At 38.5% G+C, this 10651-nt stretch overlaps 2 protein-coding genes across 2 annotated transcripts in view; both read left to right on the top strand.

Annotated features, from left to right (window-relative positions):
- Positions 1 to 3155: 3155 nt before the first annotated feature.
- On the top strand, positions 3156 to 9810 carry LOC116217504 (cyclin-G-associated kinase-like). Its single transcript, XM_031557166.1, has 5 exons — positions 3156 to 3265; positions 3357 to 3505; positions 5049 to 5171; positions 7227 to 7360; positions 9597 to 9810. The coding sequence occupies exons 1-5, from the start codon at positions 3163 to 3165 to the stop codon at positions 9793 to 9795; spliced, it is 708 nt and encodes a 235-aa protein (XP_031413026.1). The 5' UTR covers positions 3156 to 3162; the 3' UTR covers positions 9796 to 9810.
- Positions 9811 to 9985: 175 nt separating this feature from the next.
- The window catches only part of LOC104915209 (cyclin-G-associated kinase-like), a 9764-nt gene continuing 9098 nt past the window's right edge, over positions 9986 to 10651 (top strand). The window contains exon 1 of the mRNA XM_031557427.1: positions 9986 to 10008. Coding sequence (XP_031413287.1) covers positions 9986 to 10008 — 23 coding nt within the window. The remainder of the gene's footprint in view (positions 10009 to 10651) is intronic.

Here is a 10651-nt window from a genome sequence, read left to right as displayed (position 1 = left end):
AAAGCAAGCCAAAACCAGCAAGATAACCTCAGAAGATAACCTGTAACTATTACGTGAAAGTTTTATAAGTTTTATAAGCATTTAGCATCTGCTGGCATCAAACCTTTTTGCAAAACTTTTGACCAGTTTTCCTGCTTTGCCAAACCAATATCTTCTAATGAGGAAACTGATCTAAGATTTTAGTGCCTTTCATTGCTAGGTTTCTATGCTTCTAGGGTAATTTTGTTTCTTGGTGCTGTGTTAATGCTTCATTTCATGGGAATATTACTTTGCTTCATGTTACCACTGTGTAGTTGAATGATTAATTCAGTTTTACAAAGCAAAACTGAGTGGGAGCGGATTGATATGAATTTCACTGCTACACTTCTTCATGGCTTTAAAAAATAAAAGCACAAAACTTCAAGAACAATATTACTCAGTTAATCAATAGATATTTGTCTTAATTTTGTGTAGACTTCTAGAGGAAGACTGCTTAGCATCAGAGCATTGTTTGACTGAAGGCCATACTTTGCTTGCTCACACTAGCTAAATTGACTTTTCTTTCTTTCCAATCTTCAGCTGTCAGCATCACAAGGTAACTCTATGCTGTTGTAGAACTTTGTGCTGTATGCTGTCTAGCTTTTTTGAATTTGTTATTTTTAACCTTTCAGCAAACTGTGGCATCATTAGTGCAGCTATTCTCTGACGAGACTAATAATGCCAACCCTTTACACTGAGAAGTTTTGAAAATTTAATTAGGACTTCTGATTTTATTCGGATGCTTATGCTGTGAAGTGAGAGTTTACATCCTATTTGCTACATTTCCATCGAGATATTTCACTGTGAGGGTATAAAAATCTTGTTATTATCAGGAAAGGGACTAAATATTGATGTGATGTCATACTTTCCTGTCTACCTTAATTGAAGCCTTAAGGAAGTACATTTGTTACAGAATTTTGCAGAATTTTTCCATGTTGGTCACAAGGTAGAAACTCCACATGTAGTATCTTCACTTCTTGCATGTTGTTGTATTCATCACCTGCCAGCAATGCTGCAGTGCATGTCCAGCTGTTAACAGCATGTGGAGATGGACCTCAGACCTGGTATTTTGTTGCAGAGTTGACTTGAAATGCATATCACTGTATGTGAAGAGTATATTCCACAGCTGTGTACATGTTTTTTGCCTTCATTTAAAAAAAATATTGTCAGTCTGACATGAAGCACTGTACTAAAAAAGAGCACCTGGTGTTCCAGTTTTAATACTGAAATAGCTCTGAAATACTCAGGAAAAAATTAAGGGGAAACATGGAATAAGAATTCAAAAGATTGTCACATGTTTTAAGAGTCTTGGGTTGATTCTCCAGTCTGTGTACCAGCTACATTCTAATTCACACAGCAGAACCATTCTGAAACTTTTCTGATTATAACAGGCATGCAGACTTTTTCCTGCAAAGCAGCAAACTTACCTTGCCCATGCTGTTATTAACAATCCAAAGTACTCTTTTTCAACAAGTTCTGATCTGCACGGAACTTTTCTGCAAGTGTGTGGTGTGAGCCACTCTCCTAATAGTTTTGCATTTTAATTTAGGCAAACGTAAAAATAGAAAGTGTGTAAGATGATGTTGCTAGTAAAGGGTCAATATCTGAAAATATTCCTGAAGGAACAAATGTGAAGACTTCAGGTTTTTTGCTCGTTGTAGTGGTATGCGTTCATTTTGTGTTGCTCTTTAACTTATTATGGTGTTGAAGACATAATACTTCTTTGCTTTCAGGCTATTGGATTAGGTGGTTCTTCATCTTGATAACTGAAGAAGTTCAAGTCATTAGAATGATCTGCATGTTTTTTTTACTTGAAGTTAGTGGGTGTAAGTGACAAATAATTTAACACCTCACAATCAGAAATGACTGTGCTGATTTTTGTTAGCATTTATAATTGATACTGAATGTAAATTTTTGCCTTGATCAGTTTGTCTGCAGCAGTATGTTACCACCTGAGCTACCTGATGAAGTTAATGGCCTTCCAAAAATGAAAATGTTTTTGAAATAGCATGTATTTGGCCATTTTGTGTACCTCCCATGCAGTGTGTTTTTCAGGGTTGAGTTTTTAGTGTTTTGGCTGGTGAGGTTCTCAACTTTCCTTATGGTGACTTCAGTTTCTCTTGAGTGTGTGGGTTGTCATCATTGTTAACCCAGTCCATACAAGTACTTGTCATTGCCTTCAGAGCTGTCATTCTTGCTTCATCCAAAGTTCTCCTCTCAGTCCTTGTAAATTCAGTAATCTTTTAGTCAATCCCTCTAGACTCCTTTAAGTTAACCAGCATGCCATAAGGAGTCAAGGAAAGACTGCTCCTCTTGGTGTTTCAGAAACAAATGCTGTATTCTAGGCATCTTGAAACTTTGTAATGATTTTAAAAAGTGCTTCTCTTTGATAAACATGCATGATATTGTTGCTATGTCTTTTGATATTCTGGAGATGTGCTACCAGTGTAATCTATCTAAACCAAACTCACTAGGTGAAGTGTTTTTTTTTTTTTTCTTCCTGCTTTGACACTGAGAAGTGTAGACCTATGGGATCCAGCTCGTTTGACATGTGCTGGGACTTCTCAGTCTTTTCCAGATTTTCACCTTGCTGCACAGCATGTACCCTGCAAACAAAATACTGACAATCTTGAAATAGTAAATTAGTAGACAAGATGGGGGTAAGGCAGAGATGAAGGAATGGATATAAATATGAAAATCACTGGGAGGCTATTTTACAAAAAAAACGGCATAGGTAATTAGGAAACCAATGAGTAATGATTAATGCTTTGCTCACGTCAGGCATTTTGGAATCTCTAAATGATTTGTTTGAAGCATTTGAAGTACTAGAATGTTCTCCAGTTGAAATGTTAATGAATCTTCATTGGGGTTTAAAATTGATACTGTGTAAGAAATCAGAGTTCTTCAGGTCCTTTTAGAAGCTGCGTATGTGTTTACAATGAACATTTATCAGTAGCGGTAACAGTTGTAGAATGAGTTAAACATTGAGAGTATCTGTATAAAATTCCCAAAGATGGTTTTGTTGCAGCCAGTGCAGATACATCATCTATTCTGAAAACCTTGGAAATCTGAGGACATACTTCAGATGAGAAGAAGAAAGTTATTCATGGTAGTGAATGGAGCCTATGACAAGATTTTAGATTCATGGCTAGAATGGTTCTATTTCTCAGTATCAACTCCAATGTATTCTTTTTCAGTTATGCGAAAGGAGACTTGGATATATCATACATCACTTCAAGAATTGCAGGTATGATTGCTAAGTCTCACAAATAACTTCTGATTGTGCTTTATACATGAAAAAGAAGTATATACCTCACCCGCTGATCTTCTTTTTTCAGTGATGTCCTTTCCAGCAGAAGGTGTAGAATCTGCCATCAAAAATAACATAGAAGATGTAAGGTTATGTCTGGACTCCAAACATCCTGGGCACTATGCTGTGTATAATCTTTCTCCAAGGACATACAGACCTTCACGATTCCATAATAGAGTGTGTATTGTTTTTGTGTATTTTTGTAAAAAGTGTTTCAATGCAATGTATTGATTTATACCTTCAGCTTCTTGTGATGTGATACTTTAAAGCATGCTGCTTAATCAAAAAGATGACAACAGAATGGTTATAAAAATAAGCTCGAAGGGTAACCTCTTCTCTGCTTGTACTGGATTTCTTTCTCTGTTCTTAAATAGACTTTAACTGTCGTATAACTAACTCAACTGTGCAGATTGTTACTGTGTTTTCTAGCAGTGCCCATGTTAGACCATATCTAAACTGTCCGTAGTGGTAATGATCCTCCCCCAGTACTGACTGTCCAGCTGACGGTGTAAAAGCACCGTTTGTTATGTGAAACTCCCTTTAGACCTTATCCTGCAGAGCCTTTCTTAGCATTGCTTCAGTTATCTGAGTTCACTTACACTTCATCAAGCTGGGAAATAGATAATGTGTTTTATCCAGTACTCGTCTTTTGCCTTTTTGCATCATCACAAATCTGTAGACAAGACAAAGTATGTCCAACCTTAAGAACAGTTACTGCCTCTTTGGTTGGAGGTTCCTATTCAAGATCACTTTTTCTGAGTTTGGTTGAGTTTGAGGTTTAGCCAAAGGCTATTCAACATGAAAGGTAACAGTTCTACAGGGAACTTCCACTTATTTCTGTTTAGTCAGGTATCTCAAAGCAAAAGCCTCAGGATTCCTTTTTTGAGCTGAAGTCCACTGAGGCTGACATGTTTAAGTGAGTATTGCAGTCTCTTATTCTGACAAAGCTATCAACCTTTGTGAAATGATACGTTCTGTGTTTAGGAAGTTGTCTATTCTGGAGATAGCTTTTTTTTGGTTATGCTTGGTTTTGCGAGTATGATGCACTTATATGTTGATATTCCTGATGTAATAATCCTGTAAATAGTAATATAAACACAGCTAAGTCTACCAGTAATCTGAACACTTTGTGTTCTATATTTATCTTAGTGACATCAATTTTATTGTGTGCTCTTTGTTTTGCTGTATCTGGAAAGAAATAGTATCTCATTTCTTGTCAGGAAAGTCCTTATGGTAGGGAAATCTTTGATGTCCATCTTTGAAATCCAGGTAACCAGTGGGCAATGCTTCCTAACTTCTTAACTTTGTTGTTCAGTACTGGGCTAGAACAGCTATGCAGTAAGCTAAAGAAGTCTAGGTTATTTTGTCCAGTGCTGCAGAAGATGATTCTGCATAGCCTTCAACGTGATGAGAGTAAAACAGCTTTTCAAATACTTAAGAAATTGTATTTTCTTGGTTTCCTGTTGTATATAATCTATTGGCAAATTCTAAAAGACTTCATTAACCTTGATTAAATGCAGTAATCTGAATTGTTGGCACTTCCAGGGCAACTGACTAGAGGTCTACTATTTTTGATCCTATAGAGTGCTTCTTATTTTTGCAAGACTACTTTTTATCTTGCTTAATTTCTACCTGCAGATGGCATTAAACTGTAAAATATCCTTCTCTGTGAATGTGTGCAGCGATAATGTTGTTTCCCACCTCTTTTGTCTCTCTTTAGGTTTCTGAATGTGGCTGGCCAGCAAGACGAGCACCAAATCTTCAGAATCTTTATAGTATATGCAAGAACATGCATTTATGGCTGAAACAGGACCAGAAAAATGTTTGCATTGTGCACTGCCTAGTAAGTAGCTAGATACTACCCCAAGCATTTTGCTCTTGCCAACTTTAGATGGTGTTTAAGAATGCTAGTATTACTTGGGGAGTTCCAGTGATTTTCTTCACTGTAGGGCCTGGAGGTAATTCCATCCTGCAAGGTATTTAGAAAAATAATTTCCATGTATTTTCTGTTTATAGACAGTAGGATAACATAGCCCTAGCTTGCATGTAATGTAGAAAATATATGGACAGTGCAAGGCAAAATAACTTTTGGGAGAAAAGTATATTTAGTTATTTTAGTGTTTGCTCTGCTTTTCCTTCTACTCTTCTGATGTAGCACTTTGGAGAAGAATAGGTAGAGAACTGCAGAAACTGACTATAGAGCATTAATGGTACTTGATTTTGCTGGCATCAGGTTGCCTTGTAACTTCCAATGTTCTTTAATGCATCACTAGCTTTGATGTAGCCTCAAAAATGCAAGTTAACTATGCATAAAAAACTACCTCATGTTAAACATGAGAGAAGAACAGTTTTAAAGAATAGTTTATGTTTGCAAAGCTTGAGCACATGAGGTTACTGTCATGTTTCCTCATGAAAATTGAATGTAAAATGCATATGCCAGGGTCTTCAGTAGCTCCTCTACATCTTCAGTAGCATTTTGTTCTGCATAATAATCTGGGGTCATTTAGTGTTAGTCATCCTTGAAAACTCATAGTTTTAGGGGCATGTTAGTACAAGGATAGTTTCTCTGTAAGCAAGCCCTATGTCCTTTAAAAACATAAAAGGAAAACCTGAAATTCTTAATGTCTCATCTCTGCATGAAGAGTTCCTTTTGTTTCTGTTATGCAAATTATCAAGTTTCTTTCTGAAGATCTGTCATCAGATTTGTTTGCTAATGAATAAAATATTATGTATTTTGAATGCTGTCATTCTGTTTATGACATAATCTTTAAAATCTTGCTCATTTGCTCTAGCTTCATTACATGGTTACAAAGGATTGGCTGTTATCTGTTTGTCAGCCTGTTTGTACAGTGTTTTTTCTGCTCTCAGTGTGATACTTTTTTTTTTTTAAATGACTTTATAGTGCTGGTATACGTAACTCACTGCTTGTCATGCTGGTTGGTGGTGTTTTTCTTCCCCAGTACTCATTCACGTTTTGTCCTAAGCATGGGCTTCTCAATGTGGGGACTGTGGTTCTATTGATCCATGAAACTTCATGGAAAGACCTGGTCTAGCCCATAGAATCATAGACTAACATTGGCTAGAAGTGACTTCTGGAAATGATAGGGCTGCGTCCTTTGCTCTAAGCTGAGCTAATTTCCATGTTAGTGCAAGATGCCCTTTATTAGGGGATGCTAGTTACAGCAGCCCTAATAGTTAGGATGATTAGTAATGGCCTGGATTTGAGGGAAAAGGATGTTATATCAACTTGAGAAGAAAAGTTTTTTCTCTTCATTTCTACTTACATATGCTAAATGACTACAAAAAATCTATTCCATGCTTGCTGGCCAAAACAAAACGTGCACCAATTTCTGTCAACCTCTGACTAAACATCCAAATACTCAGTATTGTATTTTTAGGGAGGAATGTAGTATATCCCAGCAGTTCCTGCAGGTAGATTGTGTTTTGCTTCCCTTCAGTTAATATCCTGGCAAATACTGATCTTAGGCAGTTCTAGATAAAATGTTAAAGAATCTGGTTCTGTTCTTCGGACTTCTCTGGTACTGGATGTCCATAATGAGCAAACACAACTTGAAGGCAGCAGCCAGGAAACAGGCTATAAAATGGATGATAGTGGTAGTAAGATGATAAACATCAAACTGAAAACTTTAAGCTAAAAAAAACCTGAAAACTTGAAATGTAACCACAATTTATTCATGTCTGAGCAAGTAGGTAATCTGTGGTATCATGTGTATCGTGTAGAAATAGAAGAAAACACTTCAGATGCAGTCTTCCAATCCAATGATCACACTAGAACTTGAGCTTCATTACACATTACAGATAGATATTATGTTCTTCAGTATCTTCTGTAATGCTTTTTCCACTAGGTTGAATAATAAAATTACAATTTTTTTTGTAGGATGGAAGAGCAGCATCTGCTGTTGTAGTTTGTTCTTTTCTGTGTTTCTGTCGTCTCTTCACTACTGCTGAGGCTGCAGTTTATATGTTCAGTATGAAACGTTGTCCTCCTGGCATATGGCCTTCTCATAAAAGGTATGGTATCAGTCTGCTTATAGCGTACTACTGAAGCAAGTATCTATGCAACTGTTAATAAGTTACTATTCTTACAGGGTAGTTTTTAGAATGAATTATTTCAGGATTGTCTGTGAGCAGCAAAATACTTGGAAAAACCAGTGTGCTATGAATCAAGTAGTTCTGAATTTGGTGAGACCTTAGTCGCCAATGGTGTTCTTAGCACAGCTGAATTAAATATGATCTGTAGAGAGGCAGTGGTAAGAATAAAAATAAGAGTATGCTGTCCTAAGTGTAAAGTCTTCTTCCTCATGTGGAAGGCATCATATTCCATGTTTGCTACTTTACTGACATAGATTTTAATGTGTCAGAACACCGCAAGTTTGGTGGAAAGAGTAATGATTGCTTTTCATGTTTGGATAAAAATGCTTTTTTTTTTGTTAAGGTGTGAAAGCGGAGGTGAGTTCAGAACATTTGTCAGAATGTATGAAACATTTCGTGTAATAGATCATGTAATGATGAAGTTAGTAAGTTCCAGTGGTTGTAAAGGTGTTTCCTACAAAAAGGGTTAGATCTAGAAATGTGAGAAGTGTGTGGGATTTGTGAAGAGCAAATGACAGGTTATGATGTTGTATAGTTTTACTGAGTAAGGGGTCCCATGCAGAGTAACTTATATTAATCCATCATAGAATCACAGGATGTCTTGGATTGGAACAGCCCTTAGAGCCCCTTCAGTTTCAGCCCCCTGTCATGAACGGGGTTGCTACCTACCAGGTTGGGCTGCCCAGGGCCCCATGCAAACTGACCTTGAATGCCTCCAGCAAGGGGGTGTCCACAACCTCACTGAGCAACCTGTTCTGGTGTCTCACCATGGTCACAGTAAAGAATTTCTTCCTAATAACTTGTCTAAATCTGCCTTCTTCGAGCTTAAAACCATTTCCTCTTATCCTGTTGCTATATGCCCTTGTAGAAGGCCCCTCTCCAACTTTCCTGTAGGCCCCCACCTGGTCCTGGAAGGCCGCTGTGAGGTCTCCCGGGAGCCTTCTCCAGGCTGCAGGTCCTCAGCTCTCTCAGCCTGTGCTTGTAGTTGAGGTGCTTGTGCCCTCTGATCATCATCATGGCCCTCCTCTACAACCACTCCAGTACCTCAGTGTCCTTCCTGTGTTAGAGGTCCCACAACTGATGCAGTAGTCCAGTTGGGCTCTCACGAGCAGAGGGGCAGAATCTTGACCTTTACCTGCTGGTCATGTTTTCTTGATACAGTCCAGGATGCAGTTGGCCTTCTGGGCTGCAAGTATGCACTGCCAGCTCATGTGGGGACTTTCATCAACAAACATCCTCAAGTCCTTTTCTTCAGGGCTGTTACCATTATCAGATGATGTAAAAAAGTGGTCCCTGCCATGTCTATTAGCTCCATTAAATACTAGAGGCCCCCCAGTGAGGTCTCCCTGAAGCCATTCCTTCTCTAGGCTGAAAACAAGCCCAGCTGCCTCAACCTGTCTTTGCAGGAGAAATGCTGGGGGATGGAGAGCTCTTGTCCTTAAAGAGCTGCCATCTCTGTTCTGTTTCTGTGTCTCTAAAGATAGCTTCCCAGAAGATCTCAACCAGGGTCTTGACAGCTTTTTGCTGGGACGGTATTCCTCAAGATCAGAAACTCAGCTAGGGCATTGTTGTTAGAGCCTAGACCGTGTAAGATAAAATTTAACCTAGACCAGTGTGTAAAGTGCTGTTAGGAGGCTCTGAGTAACTAGCTTCAGAACTCTTGTAACTTTAATTCATTTTTTTGTGTAGAACATAAATAGTTCTCCTACTGGGATATTGTAAATGAGGCTTTTGGAAAGAGTGGCTAGTTTGTGTTACAAGTGGATAGTTGTTAGCTGTAGACCTAAGGCAGAGACTAGAGTTGTCTGTAAGGTGGAACACAGGTGCAGATGATTTCTTTCACAGGACCGTATTTTCTGTACTGTTTATTTTTGCTGTGGTGGAGCCATTGTGCTTCTGTGCAGAAATTGTGTTGCTGTCCTTACATGGAGAGACAGTTAAGGATCCTAAATTTTTATCCGTGTTTCTATTTAGTTCTCCTTTTGTGATACTGTATCAGATTTTAAAACTGTTTCCCAGCAGTGCTTTTAAATGTTCCCACTGTTTTGTTGTTACTTGTTACTGCTCAGAGGCTGAGTATTAACAAAAGTAACCTGTGTACCCATTTCTAGGATTTGCTGCTTTGGCTTCATGAGTACCTTTTTGTGTTTGACAGATACATTGAATACATGTGTGACATGGTGGCTGAGGAGCCCATTATTCCTCACAGCAAGCCAATCCTGGTCAGATCCATCATCATGACTCCAGTTCCTCTTTTCAGTAAGCAGCGCAATGGCTGCAGGCCTTTTTGTGAAGTTTATGTAGGGGATGAGAGAGTAACCACTACCTCCCAGGAATATGACAAAATGAAGTAAGTAAAGATTATGAAAACTGTATGTTTTGTTTTTCTGTAGTAAGTTTGTCTTTTCTCTGAAGAAAAATACAGTTTTGGTTGTGCCACTTGAGCAGGAAGCTTCTGGAAAAGCTTCTATATCCCACTGTAGTTGATCCTGAAAGGTTAATCATGTGGTTATTAAAAAGAAATCACGTGGTTATAATAGAAGCATGGGGGTATCTCCATGGAATGGGTGAGTGACAGTGAGGTGGCATACTGCACTGCGGGCTTTAGGAGGAAGAATGGAACAATACCCTTCATGTATTGTACCACAGGGATCAGTTTTCCCATTTTGCATGTTGTTGCTGGGGGAATATACCAGCACCACTGAAACTGAACTTCACAGTGCAGTCGTGAAAAGCAGGAAGCATCCATCAGCCATAGGAGCACTAAGGAAAGTGCTTAATGCCACTAGCTGTGGCATAGCTCTTCTGTTGCAGTGCATCACTGCAAGTGCAAACGATGCTGTGCAATTCTAGGTAATAGTCACAGATGGAGGAAAGATGGGAGAATACCAAAGTCCTTCTAACTTTCCTATAATTTTAAGCCCAGTAAAGAGATGTCATGAACTTGTAAAGAGTGAGAATGAAATTGTTGTGGGGTATTTTCACCTTTTATTTTTCCTACCATTGTTCCTAAGTGGGAATCGTTAGTAGTAGCATATCGTGAAGCAGGACAGGTGCAGTTTCTTTGCACCTTTCCTTGGAATGGTATATTCATAATACCTTGTTTGTCTTGTCCTTTGCTCTAGCTGCGCTCTTGCATTTTCCAGCAGCTTAAGTGTCTCTCTCCTGCTGTGGGCAGCTGCTGTTTGTTAACTTCTGGCTTTTAGAACC

The sequence above is a fragment of the Meleagris gallopavo genome, chromosome Z (genome assembly GCF_000146605.3).
Source record: "Meleagris gallopavo isolate NT-WF06-2002-E0010 breed Aviagen turkey brand Nicholas breeding stock chromosome Z, Turkey_5.1, whole genome shotgun sequence".
Classification (NCBI taxonomy): domain Eukaryota; kingdom Metazoa; phylum Chordata; class Aves; order Galliformes; family Phasianidae; genus Meleagris; species Meleagris gallopavo.
Note: the sequence above shows the minus strand (reverse complement) of the source record. Positions and strands in the feature narration are given on the sequence as shown.

What these genes read in the sequence shown, in the direction of transcription:
- LOC116217504 (XM_031557166.1), top strand. Translation starts at nt 3,163, where the DNA reads ATGGCTAGAATGGTTCTATTTCTCAGTATCAACTCCAATGTATTCTTT. An exon ending in CTTCACGATTCCATAATAGA is followed by an intron (nt 3,506 to 5,048) that starts GTGTGTATTGTT and finishes GTCTCTCTTTAG; the next exon opens with GTTTCTGAATGTGGCTGGCC. An exon ending in ATATGGCCTTCTCATAAAAG is followed by an intron (nt 7,361 to 9,596) that starts GTATGGTATCAG and finishes TGTGTTTGACAG; the next exon opens with ATACATTGAATACATGTGTG.